At 47.0% G+C, this 25,307-nt stretch overlaps 1 protein-coding gene across 1 annotated transcript; it reads left to right on the top strand.

Annotated features, from left to right (window-relative positions):
* Window positions 1–454: 454 nt before the first annotated feature.
* On the top strand, window positions 455–24,986 carry LOC8032591 (P protein-like). The gene is made up of 14 exons (XM_042286857.1): window positions 455–589; window positions 1,820–1,891; window positions 4,717–4,839; window positions 7,094–7,218; window positions 8,273–8,411; window positions 8,643–8,775; window positions 11,640–11,784; window positions 15,981–16,129; window positions 16,529–16,656; window positions 19,527–19,691; window positions 20,727–20,817; window positions 21,606–21,699; window positions 23,162–23,164; window positions 24,671–24,986. Exons 1-14 carry the CDS (start codon window positions 491–493, stop codon window positions 24,756–24,758), a joined length of 1,554 nt encoding a protein of 517 aa, XP_042142791.1. The 5' UTR covers window positions 455–490; the 3' UTR covers window positions 24,759–24,986.
* Window positions 24,987–25,307: the final 321 nt, after the last annotated feature.

Genomic DNA, 25,307 nt, shown 5'->3' with positions numbered 1-25,307 from the left:
TCGTCGACCCAACGCCACTAGTGGTGAAGCTCGGCAACAATTCCGAACCTGTTCACGTGAGCCTGAAGGGCCCGTTCCTCTCCAAACCACTAGCCAACATCACCAACGTGTTCACGAGGGTCGCACTTGTAGGGTTCTCCAACGAAACGTCAGGCGACGCGGTCATCCTCAAGGAACTCTTTCGAGCTCCCACGGCTCCCGCTGCTGCAGCACCGGCGCTCGTCGATTCCGTAATCCAGGAGGTCATCAACTTGCACGAATTCGGGTATGTCTCTCTCGCTTTCCTTTTTGCTGTATTCTATGCTGTATTCTACTATTTCCACTGCACCTTTGCCAATGTCCCACTAGAAGCGAATTGTCCGACTAAAGTAACGCCACCCTGCGTGATTTTTTTTTTTTAATTTTATGTAGCAGCGTTGTTTTTGTTTTTAGGGCCCGGCGTTGTCGCCTCCTGGTCGAAGTGGACGGTCCCCCAGGCTCCAGCTACGCGATGCAGGTGCAGGTCACTCCCAAGCAGGAGGAGTTTGGCATCAGCATCCCGTTGGCCTTCATCGTCCTAAGCGTGCTCTACCTCCTCATTGGATTCGAGGTGAGAGCCCCAAAGTGCTCCCGGTGTCTTTCTACACTTTGAGGTCGCTGGAATCTTCCACAATGCGGCACTGAACGCCGTCAATCAGCTGCGGGCTAAGATAAAAAGCGGTTGAAAGTTCCAGTGACGCCGTTAGTTTCGCGGAAGTCGCGGAACTGCCAGGCTTTTCCCAATACCACCTAGGAAGTGAGGTAAACGTTCGAAATGAGTCGGTTGGGATAGCTAACCTGTAATCCGTAAGGACGCCACTCATTGCATCGACGGGGGAATGAAACTGAGAGCTTTCATACACTCCCTAGGGCCAAAAAGCTGTCAATCATGTCAAGCTGCGAATGGAAACAAAAATGTTTACGCACTTGACTGAAAGTCAGTTTTGGCAGCCACCTTTCCTGAGTTGCCATTCGGTCGACAGGAGACTGCCAGGGAGCTTCCCTCCTCTGCAGAAGCCATGGAATGCAGTACTTCAACGAGATCCAGTGTCTTTGTGCGCAATGTTCCCAACCGGCAATGCTGCATACTAATTTTTGCTTGAACCGCAGCATTCAGCATTACGTTGTACACCGCATTTTCCAAGTTATTAGCGTTTCTTATGTTCTAGAACAGATGCACACAAAAACCTGCCGAATTAAAAGAGCGGATTTAAATATCCTGCAAATTGTACATCCCTCTGAAAGCACTCGGGCGCCTACAGAGAGCGTGCAGAGAAAACTTGAAAACGGTAAGGGTCCATTGACACAGTTGTGCTTGCTTAGGACCGAGTTTTTGCGATCTTTTACGACGAGGGGAAACGCTGACACGCTGGCGCCCTTCGAGCTTACACTGGAACTGCACTTGGCTAGAGCTAATGTTTTGCGGTATTATCGAGATCAAATATACCTACTATCTACAAGAAATGGTTGTTGAGAACATCGTCAAATTTTCGAACAAAGAAAAAAAAAAAAAAAACTACGCGCGAACAAATAGGATAGGTACGGAAGTGTCAAGTGTTCTACGGCTACCCGACAGATGGCGCCAGTGTGCTCTCTCATCGTAAGAGATATTTTAATAGATTTTAAGGCACACGGTCGTAAACAATCGCAAGTGTATGAACAGGCCTTAAGATTTCCCCAACAAAGTAACCTCTGAATTATCTAACTAAACTGCGGCCTGATTTTGAACTGTCAACTGCAGCCAAACTTGAGCACCGTCACGTGGTTAACTGTAGTGCTCTGCCTCTCGTTTCATCCGGAGCTCGTCCACCGGACCCTGGCAGCCCTGATCGGAGCGACGATGGCGGTGGCGTTCCTGTCCATCGTTGGCGAGGCAAGTCCCTTAGGGCTCTAAGTGGGACACTTGGTGAGAACGTCGGTGAGAGCACCAACCGCCGCGATTGGCCGGCGCCGCGCGTGCCCTTAGCACTGACCAATCACAGCGCGGCACTGGCATATCGAGGGTGGTCGGCGATCTCGCAGAAATTCTCGCCGACTGTCCAACTTAGAGCCCCTGCTCTAAGTTGACCGTGTACCTAAGTTCACCGTGTGCCATGCCGCAACCTAAAATGACTCGTTTGCGCGCTTTTCCTCACGCTGTGTTCGCACTTAGCTTCGATGAGTTTGCCAAGAGGCGGCGTTAAAAGCAGTCGGGGGCATTTCAGTGCAGCTGAGGCCTTTTCGCACTTGCAGCACAGTTTTGACTCGGTGTTAGGACACAGCGCTCAGTCGTACCTGCACTGTATCAGCGCTCTGCTTCACAAAACCCGGACTTTTTCTCTGAACGTAGACGATGTAGCGCTAACTCCGTGCCAAATGAGTGCTGCGCCGAATGCGTGAACAGGTCTTCAGAGGAACACGTAGAGCACGTATAAGAACATGTGGTGTCTTTTCGCGGTATCGGATAGGATGAAAGAATCATCGGGAGTTATCGAACCTAACCAGCAAAATATCCTTTGTTCAAATATAATGGCCATTGTTTTCACTTTTTTTTATTTATTTGGTTAATTATGGCCATATTGCGAATAGACGGATAATCATATGAAACGTATTTTAGAATCATTTATCACGCGCCGTGACCTGGGTTTTTCAATTCGATGTTTATTTTCACCCATGCTTACCAACAGCCCAAAGGCCTTTTCGGTTAAGCACCACAGCAATATACACATTATAAAATTAGTCCACCTACCTAAATTTATAAACATGCATAAGTTAATTCTCATAATTAAGTGCAGTGCTTAAATTGCGTTTTTAAAATGACAGATTTGTGAAAAACAAACATCGACATTCGTAAAATCACTGTTAAAAATGCACTCAGTATTTACTTGAATCTATTTTGTTTTGAAGATAATAAAAGTGGCTTATAAAAAGCTCTGCATCTGAAGCAGGAGGAAACTAATATGATAATTCGTTTATTTCCATCTGCATTGATGGTGGAGCTCGAGGGAAAAAGCTGTGAAATACAGCTTGACAAGGCCCTCGACTCCCAATGAGAAGGTTGAATCATCAGAACAAGGTATCCCGATACAGACCGATCCTTGATAAGCTTCTAAATCTTTACGTCTATGCGCATTCAAAAATTGCCCGCAAGCTATCGACACACCACCCCCGTATTTTACGCCAGTCACGATCTCTGCGAAACGCAGCATAGGACGACGAAAGATATTCACTACTTGCGATTCCATCATGAAGCCAGGTTTCTTACGAAGTTACAATATCGTAAGCACAGCCTACGTAGTAGATTGGACATGAATTCATATGATCTAGTTCTAAGGCCGCGGACATTTTGATAATATACGTGAAGATTGCGAGTCGTGGTTATCTTGGTTTAAAATTTCCGAATCAGGCACGTTCTGCCGAGAACTAGGCAGCCTACCAAAAGAAAGGACGAAAGAAAGAGCCATCCTGCCACACATCGGAGCTGTTCAGCGCAAACAACGATTCCTGGTCAACAGCAAGATTAAAATAATTATATGTTGGGTGTTGTGTTTTTAGTCGAGTGGGCAAATCACCGGCTCGTCCTTGAGAACGGTCGCTGCGGTAGATTCAATGACAGAAACAGTTGTGGTCGGGTGCAAACGGGACACAACTTCAAAGGCGATGGACGAGGCCATGCACTGCAACTGCAGTTTCCGACCTGACCTAAGGAGACTCGGGGTTTTGGACAACATTCCTGATTAGCGCGAAGGCGGCCGCCCACGTTGTGGACCGTGTTGTCAAACTCGCCGTTGCCTTCATGTGTAAAAGAAAACGAAAACGGAACCCTGAGGGCTGTTGCACGTATTTGTCTTGGTGGCGGACCCTCGGAGCGTGCTCTCAGCATGGCAGAAGCTTAAGACGGCACCGTCGATGTCAAGCAGACGGATGGCGCCTCTTAATCGGCAGCCATGGTTGCCTGGCTCACAGCAGTCTAGTTCACTATACTGCTTGGCAAAGTTGGGTGACCTCGACAATGAGAGCACTGTTGTCCAAACATAGAAGGTTGACTTCGGCCGTCAAAATAGCGAGCCGAGACGAAAGCATTACGGGCAGGCCAAGAATTTTTAAAGAAACTTGCGCGCGTGCCGCGTTATCGTAGGCGCCTTCGACAATGTTGAAGCCTTGGTTCCCAGCGGTGGGCGTAGCCTCGCCATCAGACCCAGCACCAATAAGCCTCGCAGAAAACTGATTAACGTGTCTCGAACAATCTCTGCACTTGTAACTGTTTCTTTCAGACTGCATGAAGATGTCGTATTCATCGCTTTGAACATTCAGGCACTTGCAGTGGAAACAACGAAACGGCTTTGCGATGTATACAACACGTTGAGTCGTCCTGTAGGCTTTGCTGTTACAGGAGCGACAAGCCGTTTATACCTGTATCTATCTTTGTTAATCTGCACGACTGAATCTCGGACTAGGTCTTAAGACACCAGGCCCTAAGCCTCAGTCATAATACAAAAGACGCCATTTCCTACAACCGTGACGACATCTACGGACACGCCTCAAGCATCTTAGTAGGCTTCATACATGTCTGCAGACAGGTTTTGTATGACCGTCACACGAGGAAGAAACCCGCTTCGTGTCTGCAGACTGTTTTTTGTATGCATTAGCCGCCTGACCGCGCCTTCAGGCTTTATTCATGTGCGCCCCGAATGTAACGAGCGTATGGCCCTCCCACAGCGTCCCAGCTTGGAGCGGGTGGTGTCCTGGCTCGACGTGGAAACCCTCTGCCTCCTTTTCGGCATGATGGTCCTGGTGGGCATCCTCTGCGAGACCGGATTCTTCGACTATGCGGCAGTCCTGGTAACGCACATCTTGCTGTTTCTGAGACGGCACCAGGTTTTGTTTGTTTGTTTTATAAACTGAGCACAGCGACGTTGGTGACCCTATACGGTGCGCAAGTATTCGAAAATGCGTCTTTGGTGGATCGGAAGGCAAGGAGGGACACGCAAAGAGAACGCGCCATGACGAGGCAGCCAAGCCGTCACGGGTCGAGGTTGGGGGAAACAAAATGGCCTCATCTGGGGAGATAAGCAGACAAAATTTACCATGTTGAATTAACCTGAGACTGAAGTAGAAAAGAAACGTCAAAACGTAGAAGAGACAGAAACGTCTTGATGTTTCTTCTCTACCCCAGTCTCAGGTTAATTCAACATGGTTAATATTCACCAGCTCGCCTGCACCCTTACGATTTTTTCTAAGACAAACTTGCACGTTGTATACGGTTCCTATAAGAACTCCCACCCTGTCATACTTCGTCAAGCACAAATGAGGACTACACCTAAAGCTCTGGGTCCTCAGGTACAATCATGGGCCACCTCGAAACCATACGGTAGATTGCTCTGGCGGGCCCGTCAGTGTACCGCTTTGTTAGGCATACTGAAGCAATGCCACGTGGTTTCTAAATGGCTCGTAATTGGATCTGGCGGCGCGCAGCTTTGGCTGTAGTCCGTCGTATGACTAATGTGCCCTTTTTGTCGGAGAAAGCCCATCCTGATCGTCGGTTTAGCTCTTTTTTACTGTCAAATTGTATCGCTTCTTTATGTCCACGCTTCTTAATACGGAGAAAAAGACTGACACGGCAGAGACAAAGGTCGCCGACCGTCTTCGCCCAGGCACCATGCCAGAAAACCGCCTTACTTGGCCAAAGTATGGCAATCTTAGGGGTTTACCTTGGACATAATAAGCCTCTAGCTGGAACCAGAAAACTTTTTTTTGACTTTTTTCTTGTTCCCCACATAATTGCGGAAGGGCTGGACATAAGCCACAGATGACACGTATGAACCGAACTAGTTGGGAAGCCTAGTCCTGGCCCTTGTTTCGCAATTGAGGTTCAAGTTTCTTAAGTGAACCGAACAAGCAGGCTGTGAAGCATTAAACCGGCCCTTGTCTAGAAACTTAAGGCAAAACTACCCAGACTTTGGTCAAAGCATATCAAATTTGGTAGTACCGCGGCTTTTGGGTGCGTGTGTGTGTGGGGGGGAGGGGAGGGGGATAGTCGTAGGCCTATGGGGTTAGCGCCGAATAGGTCAACGACTATCGGAGCACGTGAAGCGGAAGCTCGCGTTGCAACACTTCACGTGTCGTATTATGGGACCTCTCTGGCCATGGAGAGGAGTGGCATGGTTTCGATTTCGAGCACCCCGTTGACGAAGTAGCGCATCTCATCACTGCGTAAAAATTGTCAAAGCTCGCTTTGACTACTTCAAAGCGAGCTTTGAAATAGTCATAACGCTATTTTGTTATAGCCGACTTCGGTTAAAACGAAATGCAAAAGGGAATGGGAAATTGTGGTCGCTTCGCTGTAGCCGATATTGCGTTATAACCGACCTCACTATAACCGGTCTCGACAGCAACGTATAACGCGGTTTACTTATCTCGAGTACACGTAACGTAGTTACGTTACTTGTTATATCATTTTCCGTACTCTAAAAAAAATATATATATATATATGTATATATTACACTTTTTTTTTGCCTTTTCTGCGCCAAAGTTCTACGAATTTTTACACTTATCCCACATACCTTCAAATTTTGTTTAAATATACGTTCGCGTTTCTCCTTGTGAGTATTAAGTGGAACCGTAAAAAAAGATAAGGCAATTATGCTAAAATCTTGCGAATGAATTGCACAGAGAAAGAACCTGTCCGTGTTCTGTCCTATGTGTGATTATTTCCCAAGTGTTTATCCAATACCAACGGTCGCGTTAAGCCAGTCATTATAATAAATTTCTGCATGGACATGTTCTGCTTTTTTAATATGACGCATGTGCATACCTTTAACTTCGAAACAGTAAAACGTTTTAATAAATGAATAGTAACGTCCGTCAGTTTTTATTGATAACTGCAACGTATTACTTTTATTTGAAGTAACGCAGGCATCTAACCCGTTCTTTTATTTGCAAGTAACGAGTGACGCATTTCGTTACTTTTTTTCAGTAGCGCATAAAAAACCAGGTAAAAGTAACTCTTTGTGTACAAGCCTGGTCCGGACATATTGAAAAAACCCCGACATGGAGGTTAACCGCGGCGTGAACGGATCAATGGCTTGTTCCGCAGGCGTACCGTTTGGCCCGCGGTCGTGTCTGGCCCATGATCAGCATGCTCTGCCTCTTCGCGGCGGTGATCTCGGCCTTTCTGGACAACGTCACGACCATTCTTCTCATGACGCCGGTCACGATCAAGTAAGCGCCGGGGCAGCCGGCCAAGCCTCCAATTGGGGCTGTGGCGCCTGTAAAGACCGGCTTAAAACACGACCCGTACAAAAAAGTCTGCCCACACTCACTAAGAAGTGTCTTCCTCGCACGTCGGTCACATGGGTCGTGCAAAAACTATCCGCAGACATGGTTTAGGCATACATCTGTTTGAAGCTAACGAGCTTCGAATGTGCTTGATGAGTGTCCGCAGGTAGTCGTGTCACTATATGTCTACAGATAACACCGCGTATTTTGTATAATGAATAAACCCTGTCACTGCCGCTCAAAATCCCACCTCGGGAATCGGCAACAGTGACTCGAGCTCGCGTTCCAAAGTTGATAAATCGATCGTCGGGCAGCCGACGAAGTACCACGCTTATCGGTCCGACTGATCGAGCGGTCATTAAATGCCTTCTCATTCCCCAAGAAACTTAGGTGTAGCGGTAAAACGCTCAAGCGAGGGAAGCCTGACAATGGACGTGCTAGGATAGCCTTTGCTATTGGGTGACTTTCCTCTGGATTGATCAAATTGCGGCTTGCAACTTAACGTGTCGAATGGCTGTCGCCCCTGTAAACTCTTTGTGTTTTATTTAAGTTAAAAACCACTTCCATCATTTTTGAGTACCAGGCGTTCATGACGGTGGTAGACTCTGTAGATGCGGAGCACTTTCAACTTATTCTTAGAGTGAAAACTGATTTTTTTTTTTATTTACACCTGGCAATAAAGAAAAAACGAGTCGGTTAAAAAAGAATATAACAACCTGATGCACCCGTCCATCGAAGTACGCCTAATGTATCAATCGTGCGTGTTCGCTCATTTATTAAACACCAGCTATTTAAAACATAGGTACACGCTTTCACGTACTTCTGAACCAGCGTTTTGTCAGCCGTTGATGGCGAGACATTGCTCTGCCCTTTTTATCTGTTTTTCCGCCCTGGTCTCAAAGACAACGACCGAGTCTTTAGCACATGAGCGGATAGTAAGCGAGCACCGAGCAGAATGCCTCCACCGTGAGTCTGATCCGGCGTCGGGGATGCGCAGGCTGTGCGAGGTGATGAGTCTGGACCCCAAGCAGGTACTCATCATCATGGTGCTCTTCTCCAACATCGGCGGCGCCGCCACGCCCGTCGGAGACCCGCCCAACGTCATCATCATCTCCAACCACATGGTCAAGGCGCTGGTGAGCCCATACCACCTGGAACACAGGGACACGTCGTTGGTTTGGCACCCCGCAATTTGACTTTGAATCACATATCCATACAGAAATTTTGTAGCTTTCGGTTAGCGGTGACGCCATAAAGATGCACGCAAGTCATGTTGACAGTCACACGAGGAACCGCCTCGGCAGATACGGGAGTCGATGACAGGCGAAAGTCGACCCCGTGTGCGAGGATACCTCGTGTGCTTCCAGGGCATCAACTTCACCAGCTTCACGCTGCACATGCTGCCCGGCATCCTCCTCTGTGCCGTGGGAGCTTTCGCCTTCCTGCGATTCTACTTCCGGGATCCGAGGACGCTCCGGCTGGACGTCACCGAAGCCGTCGGTGAGCGGGAACCGTCTCTCCCACTGGAACGCAGGGCGGTCGCTCCGCGCCACTCTGGGTCGCTCGAGTGAACGGAACCGCCCTTGCGACTGTAACGCGAGTCACTCCGCCCAACTTCTTACCGCTCGAGACAAGGAGGTTAGAAGTACTAGGAGGGGGCACGTTGCAATATTGGTGAAGCCTAGTCATAAAGAGTTTAAACGATTTTGTGCCCAGCGTGACCGCTGATCTGTCTGGCGATTGGTGCGCGTGACAAGTCACGTGTGAGATGGATGGTTGATTGTAGAAGGACCGCTTGCAGGCTTCCGCGCGCTCCGTCCGGTAGGTTTTATCATATCGAAGGCTAGACTGTGGTGTATTCTAGTACCCCATATAAAGACGAAGGCTATCTACGGTCACGTGATGTGGTCACGTTGGCATGGTAAGTGAGGAGAGCAAGGAGGAAAATGAGAAGGAGGCGAGGCGTCAAGGGAGCATGGCATGTGGAGGCTACGCGGCTGACGTCATGCCCTCTCCTACCCTTCTAATCTCCATGGCTCGAGATGACTAGCACTGCGCATGCGCAGAAAGCAGAGTGGCGTGAGGTGACGCGCATGCGCAGAGCGGACAGCAGCGCAGCCGCAGTCACGTAGCGTCGAAGAGTCGAGTTGGTGTATATGCGCCAGCCGCGTTCCCGTAACCATAAAATGCATAGAAACGACACGGGACAAATCGTAGGACCGCGTACCACGCACACGAAGGAAACTTTCATTATGCGGTGTTGTGTGCGTCACCTCCGTACTCCGATCACCAGCTTTGAGCTGACGGTGAGGTGTGTTATGTATTGTTTGTACGGCTTCTAGCGCCACCTATGTTGCATATATCCAATAAAAGGCCGGCCCCATCAGAGTAGCCAAGTGGGCACGCCAGACGCTTACCAACGCAAACAAAGTGTCTGTGTGACATTTTCCTACGGGAACGCAAGATATTAAGGTGGAAGGTACGCGTGCTCGCTGGACACGCGTCGTATGTTTGACTTTCGCCTCTTCATCACGGTCCTGTCCCCACCCACGCGCAGGGAGTCGAGCCGCCGGCTGACAAAAGGATCGATGGGTTCAGCGACTCCGTAGCTCTCCACCGCGCTGTAAACTGGGGGGTGAACAGAGTTTAGTGCCACAGTGCGTGGGGAGAAGCTGACGTCTTTCAGAAAACTTTGCAAGATGGAGAACACACGAGAAAAGAAACGCCGATTTTTAAATTAAGTTTAGCGGCGTGCTTCGAGCATAATTTTGGGAATTACTTTTAAAGTGTAAATTAAGTAGTTGCAATCACCTATTTGAGAATCGGTTTGAAATAAAATAATTTTTATGTAAAATTAGGTAATCAAAATTAAACGCCGCTTTCGGAAGGTACTGAAACTAGCCTTGAATTGCGTTCGCTACCCGACGTTAGTAAAATTAACTGTACATAAAATTTTTAATCAACTAATCTTGACCGAATTTTGTTATTTTATTTGAAGATGATTTCTACACGGTGTTACACGCCCCCCCCCCCCTTTTTTTGTGTGTGTGTGTGTGCGTGAAATGGCGTTAGAGTTGCCGGAGAGATTTCCATCCTTCTCTAAGTCTAGCTTTCGCGCAAAAGGTTGCTGCGTGGGGCAAAGCCCAACCGCGTGTCTGTTGGTTACCCGGCAGGTTTGATTCGAAGTTCAAGGGCGCCCATTCCTAATTCTCGAAATTTGAATAAAGCACCACCACATTCACTTCTCCTATAGTTTAATTTGTCAAATACTAATCAAATTTTTCCTTTTTTTTTACAGTGAATACTGTTTTTTTCCTAATACCGTATTTTCCGGGCTATAGCCTTCACCCGGTGTATAAATCGCAGGGACACATTTAGAGTAAAAAATAAGTGTTTGTTTAAATAGACCGCGCCATGCTGCTTAGTCGACACAAAAGTTTTCTCATACATGGCTGCACACCTTGACAAATGTGCGCTTCCTTAGCTCACAAACAAGCTCGTATTATACATAAATCATCATTAACATCCTCTTTCATTAGCGAAATTCGTCACTTGTCGTCACAATGAACAATCTGGAAAAACAAAATTTTTGCGTAGTCCGGGCAGACTAAAATTTGAACTTTTAAACATGTATAGTCCGGGGACTATAGCCCCCAAAAAATGCGGGAGTTTTCAGTTTCGCAGTTTTCATTGTCCTCATCCGAGTCAATTACCGTAATGCACCACGGACTTCGGTTTTCTTTGTCACACGTTAGGCAAAAACGCCTCCCACCTTTTCGCAAAGGTGAATCGTGTTGCGCTTTCTCTTCTATCACTAGGACAGCACGTGTTTCTAACTTTAATATTGTCTCCACTAAACTTACTGTAGGACCTGGTCGATCTGTATTCGTGCTTATACGTAAATCTTTGCTACATTTCAAATTTAAAGTTGTTATGTTGGGACAGCAGAACTTCCACTTTCTTCCCATCACGCGTGTTTCCAAAACAAAGCAGAAAAGAGCTGACTAAAGTCGAAGTCGCACTCCTGAAACATCCGACAAAAGAGACGCAAGGTTCGCTCCAGACATGAGAGATATTTCCGGAGAGCACGTTCACCGCATGTCTGCTTCGCTCATGTGCGTGCTTAGAACATGTCTGAAGACAGTATGACCAATCTGCCAGGACCGTGTACAATGAAGAAACACGCCTCAGTCAGTGTCTGTACACTGTCTTTTGTATGATGGATTAGCAGTGCGACCGCGACATAACGCTGTATCGATTCTGCTGAGATAAAGGGGCTTCTTGCATTTCACCTGCCATTCTATTATTTAAAAACAAAAAAAAACTGTGCCTGAATGCGCATGGGCGGTGGCCGCAACTTGCAGAGATCGAGCACGAGATCGACGTGTGGCGGAAGGCGGTGCACTCGCTGTCGGAGTACTCCAGGGACGAGAGCCACGTCCGGGACGTCATGTCCAAGAAGGTCCGCAAGCTGGTTCGGCAGCAGAGCAAGAAGTCGCACCATGTCAGGTGGGAACCCTGCCAAGTGGATCGATGGATACCTCTCGACACTTTTGATAGGACGGCGGCTGGCGCCACCTAGACAACACTTAACTTGACAAATCGACGGATGAAAGAATGAAGTTGAAACCTATGAATCGGGCGGCGACTCGTGCCATCTAGCCAACACTTAACTTGCCAAATGAATGGACGGATGAAAAAAGCTGAAAACTTTTAATGGGGCGGCGACTCTCGCCACCTAGCCAATGTTTAAAAAAAACAAAGTAAGGGTGTGCCTTTTAGCACTATACTTCTAAATTCGAAACGAATAGTCTGGTAAAGAATATTTTACCGCTATAATGCACAAGCATCCATCCACCCACCATTCTTCACAACCGAAAGGTACGATCCAAACGTCTTGGTTAAGAGCGGAATGTCGCGTTTAGTTGGATGGTCATCTGCTTCTGGTCACCAGTGGTTATGTATCGTACTGTTCGTCTTGTTGCTCTCGTGTATGTTTGTTTCATTGTCCCCAACTGCGGACGGGTTCTTCGATGCAACACCTCTTAAGTAACACGCGCTCCAACTCAGGTGGAAGTAAATTTGGCCTTGCATAAATATTCGCAACTTCGCGTACATCATTTCATCTAACGTCTTGAAAAACAAGCCGTAGCGTTGGATCCTTCACGTGACTCACCAGAGGCCAGCGCGGGATACAAAATGGACAAGGTGAAACTCACTGATTGGACCCCGACCAAAGGCGGATGCAGCACCCGTGTGAAATCTGCTCCGCCATGGTCGGCGCTACGGCCTAGTTATCTGGGAGGTATTTTCGATGACCCTCCAGGGCAGGGGCGTTGAAAGAGCTCCAAGAGGAGGTTCGGACTCCGGGAATATGATACACCACTTTGAATATTCGAAGTCCGCGCGCTGGAAGTTTGACGTCAGCATAGTGGGTTTGAACTCTGACAAATCCAACACAAGTAGTGCGTGAGCGTTCGATGTCTTATCAATGCGTCGAAGGGTGCACGGAGAAGGGCTCGTGACCGATGGCTGAGTTGGCGTCATCCTAGTATGATGAGGTTACGTGGATGCAGACTTGTACACATTACTAAAAAAATTGTAAGGAATTACATTTACAATTACTCGAGGCTAAATTGTAATTAATTACAATTACCCTCCTATAAAAGTGAGTGACCGTTACCTCAAAAATGAAAGACGTTTACAACACCCTTTAACGCCAAATTAGAGCGCAGCTCTTGAGGAGGAGAAGGGAAGGGTATTGGAGGGGAGGGATTATTCCTTCTCCCTCGTCCTGACCTCATCATCCTCTCTGCTACTCCTCCTCCTCCTCTTCCCTTCTCCTCTTCCCCCTCCTCCTTCTCCACCTCCTCCCCGCGCGTTGCATCATGGGAAATGTCCCATAATGCACCGCACGGGACCCTTGTGACGTCACGAGTCCCACGCGTTGCATTATGGGGCATTTCCCATAATGCACCGTGCGGTTACGCCGACGCCGCTCAAGCCGGAAACGGGCGCCTAAGAGCTGCGCTCTAAAAGTAATTCGTTACTTTCGTGGCGTTACTTCCAACATTACTCACCTCAAGTAAGAAACAGAGACGTGTGGAAATGCGAAAGTGTGACGCACGGCACAGCTTTCGTCAGCCGGAACCGTGGAGCCGCCGTGGTGTCGGGGAAGCCATCTCGTTTCGCAACCTGGAGGCCCGGGTTCGATTCCCACCCGGGCCGAAATGGGAGAAATTCTTTTCAATGCCATTAGTTTACTTCGTTTACAGAAACCTCCATGAGATTTTTTTCGCAGCCAATGGGAATTTAGTTGCCGTTTCGCTGCTACAGACATTGCACAGAAAATGAGAAATGAGTTGCCTTTTTCGCCCGCTTCGCTCTATGAGAGAGTTAATGCTTTCGCATTAACAAAGAGAAGAGGGATATTCGAGTTCTCATTGTTGCCAACTGTTGCATTTATTAGCCTTCAGTATTTTGAGCAACAGCTCGCTCTCGAAAGTCTCGTAAGATATTTTGCGTCATTTCTTACTGAACATGTTGACTGCTACGCTGAACACACCCTTTGAACTGAGGCATTGGATGAGAATCTCGTCTTGTGCCTCACGAATGATTTCTGCTCTGCATGGAGTTTCTTGAGCAAAGCCATGGAAGTACTATTTACCTCGAAGATAGAGCAAAGCTTCGTCGTTGCAGCCGTTGCACGATATTCGAGTTTTAGTAGATAATTTCGATACCTCCGATACCCCCGATAACGGTACCCGATAACGATATGATGCATGCGCAAAGGCGGCGGCGGAGTACCGGATATCGTTATCGGAGTCATTGGAACGATCTACTAAAATTCTCTATTGTCTAAAGCGTGAAGCTGTAAAAGTCGTCATAAAGCTAGTCAAAACTGGAATGAAAATTGGTTTATGTACATCTTACTTTATCGGAATATATTGCCAGACAATTGCAAAACAGAGTTGATAACAGTACAGTGATAAATAAATATTAAATAAGCTTTGGAACAATATTCTTCTTTTGGTTCTGAACAGGTCGAGCATCAGTTGAGACGTTGATGAGTGAGAAAACGTTTTTCATATATAAATATAAGTAATAATAATAATAAAAAAACACCAGGCCACTCATAACAACAATTAATTAGAACGTCGGTTAAAACAACGAATAGTAAATGCACGTTTGCCGTGTGTACATTTCTTCATGTCGTTCAAAAGCGCACGGAGCATGGACCGACTGCAGTTTATTCCGGTGTTCTCCAAATAGACGTCCGCTAATGCCACGGGCAGCGAAGTGCAGAGAACTAAGCCGCACTTTTGCCACACTCACGAGTTTCACTCTCTCTTCAAGCGCAGAACCTCAAATCTTTGTCAGCCACAATTTTGCTTTATTTGTAAAAATCCCCGCTTGAGATAAGTTGCGTCCTGATGGTGCAAAAACAGAAAAAAAAAGGAAGATAATTATCCTTTTCGAAGTGCTCGCAAAAAGCTGACGCATAGAAAGGGTGACTGAGATGCAGAGAACTTAGCTGGAATTCACCAATAAAGTGGGCCAACCCTAGAAGTTTGACTACAAAAAAATAAGTAGCTTTTTAAACCATGTCAAACAAGGTGAAAAGAAGCAGAAAAAAAAGGCATCCTGTTTTCTAAGAGATGACGAGAAGTGTGCAGCAACGAACGACAATGCTTGTGCAATAACACCTATTCTCATATTATCACATCTCTTTTAATAAATTTTAGTGTAGACGGAGCGTTCTTTCCTGTTGTGACATTATGAAAAGTCTAGTAGTCACTACAACCGAGAAGGATATTCGCAACTTTCAGCGATGGTGGTGCCGCGCTGTGAAATCATGTTCCCTAGCTCCTGGGCTTCACAATAAATGTGCTTGCCTGCACCTCCCTGACGTGAACAAATAAACTAAGGCTCTAATACTGCTCGTATATAGCAAAACTAAAATTATTTGCACATCGCAGACCCAGCCTCGTACTGCTGTTCTACGACGATAATCCAAATGACAGCCATTTTGATAGGCGCCAGTGCGTCCCTATAGGTTGTGAAAGTTGCAAATTGTTAATTCGTGTCTGTGCACTTACCGCCTCGAGCTTCTCGAAGAGTCATACAATCACTTGGTGTCCTATTCTCCCCGTCTTCGATCGCAAAGAAAAAACTAAGGGACTTGAAAAAAGCGAATATAGCTTGCCCCCTACTTATTTTTCTTTTTCTTTTTTCGTGGAAATTCCCATTTGAATCTTTTGACATTGATTTTAGGGTCTAAAAATAGGTTATAATAGATTCAGGGGCTTGGTGTTGTAAAGAAAGACTTTGGGTAACCGAAGAGTGCCAAGACTTCCCTTGCGCTGGTCGATGCGCGTGACAGCGCGACCGCGCTCGACTTTACCAAAATAAAAAAAAAAAATAAAAACTTATTTTGTCTTTTTAGGGGGGAGGGGGGTGTTGTGAAGAAAATGTAAGGGATTACTACGAATCTAGTACATAAATATGTGAGGGAATTACTTTACACTTACTCTCGCAAATATGTAATCAGTCCATTACTATATTAATGCAAAATGTAAGGGATTACAAGTAATTTCGTCACTTGTAAAGGATTATGTACAAGTCTGCGTGGAGGTAGTTCACAGGTTTTGATTGTTCTAGGCGGTGTTGGCATATATCAAAGAATGCCACGATTGGATCCTCAGGTCGACGGACTTCCGCGAGAACCTGCGCACACTGAGCGAGAAGTACAAGATCCGCAACTGGTCACTGCTCATCAAGTCCGGCCTGGTGCTGCTCGTGGTCATCCTGCTCTTCTTCATGCAGAGCATTCCCAACGTGCACCTCAGCCTCGGTGGGTAGACGCCGCTCGCTGAAAGGCCGCGGCCATCTTGGCCCGCTGGCTGGTAGCTCATCAATTTGCATCGGCCCCTCGTTTTCGTGCCTCACACGTAGGCGTCTAACGCTTGAGCATATATATTAACTTGTACCTGGAGTGCTTTCATATGCTGATTCATCCAGCACCAAAGGAACACAATACTGCTGTGACCTCAGGGATTCTCGAGCGGAGACATCCGACGACATTCTGAAGTGAACTAAAGCCATCTGAGGGTTCGCGTTTGCCTTTAGATTTCCCCGCTCCGTCATAACGTCGATTGTAAAGGTGGTTCATGGCAACGCGCGCCGAATTTTCTGGCTGAGCTGTTTGCGTAACCCGGTGACGGCAAGAGAAGGTTTCTATGACGTGTTTCAGGATGGATCGCCATCTTGGGCGCCGTGACGCTCATGATCCTGGCCGACCTGTCCGAGCTCGAGGGAGTCATTGCTCGGGTCGAGTGGACAACGCTCATCTTCTTCGGCGCCCTCTTCGTCGTCATGGAGGTGAGTCGGTTCACCCATGGAATTATTATAATGTACGCTAGAGGTTCAACAGGCGCTAGTGTATAATGCGACTTCCGGGATGCAAACTGGAGCAAATAGCAACCAGTCTACACCCTCAGAAATAGGGGGTGTAGTACTTACACCCCTTGTCCCATATACTACATACCAAAACTTCAGTTCGGCGTACAGCGCACTGGCGTCAAAGTAATGGTATAAACTTTCATGAACGGCTTGATAGCGGAGTGGTACAACTTATTAAAATAGCTAATCTGCGTGTTACTGTCTACAAAAAAAAATTTAGCTTTTTGTTTTTACTGAAAAAAATCATAGTGTTTTCTTTCCGTAGTCTTTGATACGTACTTCAGCTGTTTAATAAGTTATACCGCACCGTTATCAAGCCCCTCGTTAAAGTTGTGGCCGTCAATTCAACGGCAGTGTGCTGTACGTCGAACTTGAGTTTTGGGGTGCGTTATACGGGACGAATAGGTGTAAAACTACACCCTTTTTTTAGAGTGTACTTTTGCGGTGCTCCAGTGCATTCCGAGAAAATTCTCGCGCATTTTCTCTCTTCGCCGGAAAATAACATGCATAACTTTTGTTGTTTTTTTCCGGTCGCACCGAATAGTGTGTGCTTTTATTATTTGAGAATTAAATCAGCGCAAAAGACGAGGGCCCAGATGAAGAAATGCAGACACTGCGCTGACTCACAACAAACTTTTGGTGATAAAAACGGCGCTATATATATCGGCGCTGTCAAGAAAAAAAGAAAAGAACAAAAGGTCCACATCACATCTGCCTGCGATTATTTTGAGGTTCTGGGCCAAACCGTGACTATATGCATTGACAACAAACTTTCTTTCCTTTTTTCCCGTGCTTTTTAATTCCAAAGCATTGACAAAGCATTGACTGTGAAAACGGCTACTGGTTTCCGGCCCCTTCAGTCCCATTGGCTGGCGTGCGTCGACCGGGCTCCCATTGGTCATTGCGCCATGGCCTCTGAGATCCCGAAGCGCGCTAGTACGCAGCAGACGACAAAGGGAGGGGACGAGCGGCGTGCGTGCTTTCGCATTCACAACTCATAAGAAGTGCTTAGGAGTACCTCGAGCTTTTTGGCGGTGCCTTCGCACGTCAAATGCCCAATCATCATTTGTTTGAGCAGAGTGTCGGACACCGTTATCCGTACGTGGAAGGGGAATTCTGCGGCTGTGAGGCGTTCAGTTTACTTATCGAAGCTAGGTTGAATTTTGTGGGAGCAAGACTTCTCTCCCTTTTTTTGTTTTTGTTCTTCATTGCGCTCATATATATAGCGCTGTTTTGACGAATACAATTTAGTTGAGTCAGCGCCTATGTGTTTTTTCATCTGCTACCTCGTCCTTTGCGCTGTTTTAATACTCATATGTCATACCAACTGGCACAAGCCTCAACCTTAGCAACCTTTCTTATCACTGTAAAGGTTTAACTGTTTTAGTTACAGTATCTTTCTTCACCAGTAAACGATGTAAAACTTCGCTATATTTCAGGCCCAAATATCTGTTCCATATCAGGTGTGTAAAAAGCATAGACAATTCTAGGCAAAATAACATTCGAAAAGGACGTGGAGTGTGTTCAAAGTTCGCCAGTTTTCGGGTGACGCATACATATTGGTAATAGGCCCGTGTTGTCACTATGTGCAAATGACTCTGTCGTGCATCGTTACGAGCGGTTAAAAACATTCGAAACGTAGAGAATCAGGTGCGCAAGTTGGACAGGTGTTCCTTTTTATTATTTACTATGCCGGACAGTTCTATCCGGCACTTGTTTTCTGGCATCTCCCTATTTACAAAGATTTCAAGCGCGTGAATGATGTTTTGAAGGCAGAACAAGCATCCTCACATATATTCATGGGCAGAAAGAATAAAGCAGTACTTATTTATTGCAAATCGGACTATATTACGTTGCTTTAAATTTATTTTGATTGCCTGCATGCACGAAAAGTTACTTATCCAGTGTTACTGCGTAGCTCTTGCTGTTTTTCTTGGTTTTCCAGATGTCCTTCATTCGTCTGGCACGTATATCCCTTTGCTGAAAAGAGCAGACTTCGTGTTCGCGGTAACAGTGTCCGACAGTGCATATAAATGCATGTACGAAGCTGTTTTAGCACAGTATTCAATGCCACAAATCTGAAAGAAAAAAGCCGTAGCTGACGAGTTATTTCGTCTCCGTGACTGGGAAATGTTCCGAGCAACCTAAAGTACTTCCAAATTATCAGTGATATTTGCTCGTATAATCGAGTGAGAAAATGCACTCACTTTTTCCCATAAAATGCATTACCGGAAGTTAATTTTCCACTAGTTGCTGTCTGCTTCAATTTGCATCAGCCCACTAGCGCCAGTTCAACCTCTAGCGTACATTATCATAACTCTATGGGTTCACTTCGTTGGCTACGCCGCAATGTTTTGAGCACAAGCTGGCCATGCAAACGAATGCGTCACAAAAATGGAGGAAAAATTACTTCTCGGTTTCGGTCACCTTTTCAGTATAGTCGTAAATGAAACATATTTTTGTTTATAAAGAAATGGCAGACATATTCAAAATGGCCGCCATTTCATCGCTCGCTGGCTGTTGCTAAGGGGATATCGTAAAGCTTTTCGATAAAATCCACGCTTCGCGTCGCACGAACACATCGAGGGGCTTTAGTATATGTAGCTACGGGTATTCCGGTAAAATTTTCTGAGTTAATCGAGCATTACTACGAGGCAAACAACGCATTTTTGTTTTTCCTTCTCCGTGATTTACTTGAATGCAGAAAGGATCGCAACAGGAATGACAACGAGGGAGACGGTGAGCCAGAGACGGAGAGGATTTGTTAATCGAAGCGCTGTGGGTCGCAGGCCCTGTCCGAGTTGAAGCTGCTGCTGTACGTCGGCCACGTGACCGAAAGCTGGATCCGCGGCGTGAGCCAGGAGTCCCGGCTGGTCGTGTCCATTCTCATCGTCACCTGGGTGTCCTCGGTGGTCTCCTCTTTCGTGGACAACATCCCCTTCACCACGGTCATGGTAAGATGCTCGAAAGCGTGACAGAGACGCCTTTTGGAAGTGCCGCTCTTCGAAGCTTGTGCACCAAGAAGACAAGGCCTGCGTGTGACGTCATCGTTAGTGGACCACCGATCCCCCCCTAACACGCTGAAGCTGAGTGAGGGACGCCACAGGGCGGCTGATGAGTTCGTCTTGGCGTCTCTGCGTGCTGCCCAGTATGGCACGTTGCGAGACGAAATGGCGGCGATACTGAAGCGAGCTAGGCGGCGCGGCGTGGACCCACTAGTGATGACGTAAGGCGGCTGGGGGTAGAGGCCTTGTCGTCTAGATGGTACTGACCTAATTCTTATTTGAGAGCTCCTTGAATGAGCGCCAAGGACAGCTTCCTATTTCAAACGCCTGAAACACCAAGTGTGAACGACTTTCTCTAGCGTCTAGACGCAGCTCGGCAAGCCAAGAGCCTCTGTGTCTGCGTGTCCGCTTTACACAACGGTCCTACACTTGGTTTCAGCCTACACCGTTAATACACCAGACGGAAGATTGGAGGCGTGTTTCTTACTTGTATGACGCTGATCACATAAAAAGTGTCTACAGACATGCTCGAAGCACACAACTCCATAAAGCTGCTTGGGAAAATGCTCAAGCCGTGTCCGCAAATGACATCTTGTCTGCAGGGAACACTCTGCCATGATGTGTGAGCAGAGTGGCTGCGGCTTAAAAATGCAGACTTGCGTACTTAAAACGCAAGGTCACGGCTCGTACACCTCGTTACACGGGCCATGAGGTGGTCCCATCGACTCGTAGCAACGGCTACGCTCAGACTTGTGTTGAAGCGATCAACTCTACGCGTGCAAGCTCCAGGGAGTTATCCCTACACTGCACCTTCTTCGCTTGCTACCGGGACAACCTAAAGGCCCACTCCCTGAGTGACACTTCAAGAAAGGAATTTCGGTAAAACCTCACAAGTTTGTGTGTGTCTTTTTAACTACCGAACAGCGTTTGGAGAATAGTCGCGGCATGTGGAACGGGCTTAACACGCGTCTTGTGCCCTTTCAGATCAAGATCGTGACTGGACTCGGCGAAAGCGACCTGGGCTTGAGGCTGGTTCCGCTGGTGTACGCGCTAGCCTTCGGTTCCTGCTTGGGCGGTGAGTCTCCTCGCTCCCTTTCGGGAAGCCTATAGCTGTTTCCTCACGGAGTAAAACTTTGGGGCGATACCCGGGGACCGTGATTGGCCCTCTTTCAAAAACGTCCCAAGTGCGCCCCCGCCGGCAACTATACTCTGTCTCACAAAAATCGTGCAGTACTACAGGGGAGAGAGCGTATGCCAACTTGTTGAAGAGGAGGGAAAGGAGGAAAGTGAGAGAGGGGCTGGGATTCTCCCATTCCTCCTGTTGAACAGGTCTCTTGAACACTTTCTCCCATGTAGCTTTGGCTCTACTGCACTGCTTTAGTGAGACGGTTTACGCGGTAGAGAAAGAGAGAGAGAGGGAGGGGGAAAGGGTCGGGGGAAGGGGGGCTGGAGCGGGGGGCGTGGGTAAAAAGCCGTCAGTGTTTTACGCAAACACGAAGGCCACCTCGCCGATTATGACACCTCGGAGATTTGCTTGCTGGGTTTACGGCCCTATCGCAACCGGACGCCATCTTCACGTCTGCCGACCGCTGTCTTCACGTCGCCGTCAAAACTGCTCCATTTACTGTCAGAAACCGTCTAGTTCGAAGGTTTGCGGAAGAGCAGGACGTTTAAATAGGCCAACCAGGGCCCTGGATTTGATCCGCGGTTTTCCTCCGTGAGGATCTCCCGTCACGCGAATTCGGCGATCTGGAGAACCGAGAGCTTCGAGCTCCTGGTGCAACACACCAGAAATGCCATGAATTGGTCCCCCCATCCTTGACCGAACGTACTGAAAAAAAGATTTTTCTTCTCTTTCCAAAGGCAACGGAACCCTGATCGGAGCATCTGCCAACGTTGTCTGCGCCGGGGTGGCCGAGCAGCACGGCTACAAGTTCAGCTTCGTGCAATTTCTTCGGTGGGTCTTCTGGAAACATTTTCTGATTTGTTACTCACGGACTTCTAAAGCAGAATCCCGCAAGGATGGAAGACGAGAGCGTTTTGTTGGCGACCAACTGTCATGTGTCGGTGGTCGGTTGATGACAAGGAGGCGTCATAGAAGCAGTGGTGGAACTGACAAGTGGCGATTGGAAGCAGCTCCTGTAGCAGGGAAAAATGGGCTTTGGAGCAGAGAATTGCACTTTTGTAGCAAACAATTTTGAGCTTTCATGTCAAAAATGTTTTCCCCAGTATCGTGTCCGGCAGCAAACAAATGATGACACAAAACTCTGGACATCTACCGCCATCTATGAGTGACGGTGGCAACCAGACAACCGGCTTACTGGTTGCCGTCGTCGCTCATAGATGGCGGCAGCCTTTCCACTCTGGCTTGCCGACTTGCGGCCGGCCATTACTTTATTCCCACCATAGTACAGCTTCGCTGGTCTTCCTTCTTCACCAGAGTGGAAAGGCCGAATATTTTTATAGTACATCTTTAAAAGTTAGCCTGTGGAAAAAAAAACTGCAGTTGGAGTGTTGGGAGACTGTTTAAAGTGTCATACCTACAGGGGACCTGGCCGCTACAGGTTTTTATTTATATATTTAACAATCATACGGCGGTTATTTTGCAAATGTCGTAATTAACATATTAGGGGTGCCGATGGCATCTTCGGTTTGTGTTTGATGTAAAAATGTTTTTGGCTACTTCGTAGAATTTGTATCACACTGCTCTCGCTCGTATTCTACCTGTTACTGTTCATAGAGAGGCTAAGCGGATCACATAGCTACTCTAGCCGATCACAATGAATAACGCTAGCTATTCATTGCCATCGAGGTGAGCACCGTTGGCACAAACCCCGATAACTCTTCGTAAGGAATGTGCAAATTAATTTTGGGTTCGAAACAAATATGAAGTGAATAGTTGTTTTGGCCAAATATTTTTTTTAATCGCCTTTCTTCGAGCCTTTCCCGACTGTCACACACCACGCTTCAAAGAAAATTCAGCTGAACTCGCGAAGTTTGTTCCGAAGCTTCTAACTGCCTACTTATGAGCTCTGCTAAACTTAATCTAGCTAAATTTATAGACTGTGGCCTTAGAAAGTCCACTACCTACATTGGGATGGCAACTACACGATAGATTTTACACAAAATTAAACCTTTAAAGGAGCCGAGCCATACCTAATTGAGGGGATTTAAAAATATTCTTGCTACATGCAACTATTTTCTTCCATTCTTATTTAAAGAAGAAAAAAATGACCGCATCTCCACGTGGTGAATGATGTTGATTGGAGCAAAGCTCTAGAGGTGCTGATGATACTGATTTTATTGTTCATAAGTAGTGCTGATGATGCTGATTTTTTTCTACTGCTCATAGGTAGTGCTGAGTTCCGGGAAGCGTTTCGACTTCATTATTAGTGCTTTATGGTCGGTGAAATGCAGAGCCAGTGGTTCTTCTCGCGGATCAGCTTGGATCCGCTAGATGCCGTGGGAACGCATCTCCACCGCTTAAGACAACGGTCCATGTCTGAAAGAGAATGTGTGGTATGGAACGTGGTTATATACGGATTTAGGCATTTGACCGCAGCGCCCTCTCGTCCATAAACGTTGAGCCAATGCGCGCAAAGTTTAATGCTATTATATACGCATTTGACCGCAGCGCCCCCTCCTGTATAGACGTTGAGCGGCTACATGCAGCGTTTCATCCATTACACAAACCCCAGCTTTTGAGTTACTACCACATCTCAGAGCCCCCTACTCGTCCCGCAGTCGTGGCCGAGTGGGCGATGGACTAGAAATCCATTCGGGTCTCCCCGCACAGGTTCGAATCCTGTCGACAGCGCAAACATTTTTTTTTTCTTTTTATGTGAGCACGGACGCCGGACGGACGGACGGACAAGGCTGGACCTTAAGGAGCTTCGCCTCTAAAAAAGAAACAAGCAAAAATAAGTAACATATGTTGTTAGAACATCGCTGCCTAATATCTACGCTTGCATAATACCCAGTGTTTTCTTTCTTTTTTAATACAACAGGGTGCGCGTGCACCGGACCACTTTGAAGCTGTGTTTTCCGCGCGCGCTTCTCTGCTGCGACGAAGCGAGTCGCGAGATTGCGGTATCAACTTCATGGGTATTGCTTCTCCGCAGAACACCTCTTCTGGAGGAGAAGCGCACTCAAGGGGGCTAACCCGCGGCGATCAACACTTTTAAAAATATGAATATCGCATTTTATTTCAAAGAGATTATCAAATAACATATTATTTGAAGCAACTATATAAATATTCGAATATTTGCGCAACCCTACTCTTCGCATATAGTATTTAAGCATCCGAAAAAAAAAACAATTATACTTTATTCATTTTCAGTGACATCGCCACCAATGACACGTGCCAGGCACTTGCAGTTTCTTTTTCGAGAACAGCTTCCTTTTGGCGCCAGACATGGTGCACAAATACAACATGTAGCAGGTTGTTCATTCTGGCGCAGTTAGGCGCAAATGGAACAGCAGTTAGTCACCAACGAGGCGTTCTTAAATCTATGAACAGATATGGGTGAATTTTCACCCAAATAGGCTTCCCTGGAAGCCTGTGGGTAGAGACTCGTAAAGTCTTCGACGAGGCCTCTGGCCCCAAGACTACACGCAGGGGACTGACATTCCACCCCAGAGAGATCCTGCGCATGCTCAGAACGCGTTCCAAAGCCACAAAGGCGATTGTTGCAACGGTCGAGATCCAATTATGCAAAACACGCGTGACATGGCCACTCTGATGAACTACTTAGTTGTACCTAACCATTCATTAATCTCGCAGTCATATTATGCTTCACCATAATATCTCGTTAGAAAAAAAAAATGGTTTTGTTCACTCTACGACGCCTCGAAGAATGTGGCGACGCTGAGTATCCAGTTCAATATGGCCTTGCCCCCGATGACCCTGATCTCCGCCGGTGTCTCAGGATTGGCTTTCCGGTCATGCTGCTGACAACGGCCATTTCAACGGGATGGCTGCTACTCTGCCACGTCGTCATCCAGTGGGACTCCTGACCGACGATCCTGCTGCCACGAGCGCACGAATGATGGCTGCGTCGGTTTTCGAATAACCTTTTAAAGCCCCCTTCTAGAGGGCTGTTTACAACGTTAAATTAATTTTTGTTTACGGTTTGTTTTTGTTCTGTTTACAAACGTACCGCGCTTCTCTACTTTAGAACGAAACGTTGACATAAACTTTTATTGTGTTTGCCCCTGTATCATAGTTTTATACATTACAATAAAAGAAAAAAAAAAGTTTTTAAGGGTCAAATCGAATGTATGTACGTAATAAAATGATTTTACATATTGTTCCGTCCCGATGTCCTTCTTCCTTTTTTTTTTTTTTCGTCCACCCGGAGTCGGAGTGTGCAACTGTCCCAGCAATGCGAGCAAAGCATTGCTGCCAACCTTAGGGATTTTTCCCCATCGTCATCGTTTCCTCCGTCATCGTTGAGGGCCAAGGTAAATTTGTTCAAATCTAGAAAAAAAATGTTTAATGGGTTTTTGAGGGGTTAGAAACAAGTTCTTCCCCCTTCCCTCTTTGTGTCGGCCGAGCGCAGCGGA

This window comes from Ixodes scapularis, unplaced genomic scaffold, assembly GCF_016920785.2.
Source record: "Ixodes scapularis isolate PalLabHiFi unplaced genomic scaffold, ASM1692078v2 PGA_scaffold8__174_contigs__length_109621045, whole genome shotgun sequence".
Classification (NCBI taxonomy): Eukaryota; Metazoa; Arthropoda; class Arachnida; order Ixodida; family Ixodidae; genus Ixodes; species Ixodes scapularis.
Note: the sequence above shows the minus strand (reverse complement) of the source record. Positions and strands in the feature narration are given on the sequence as shown.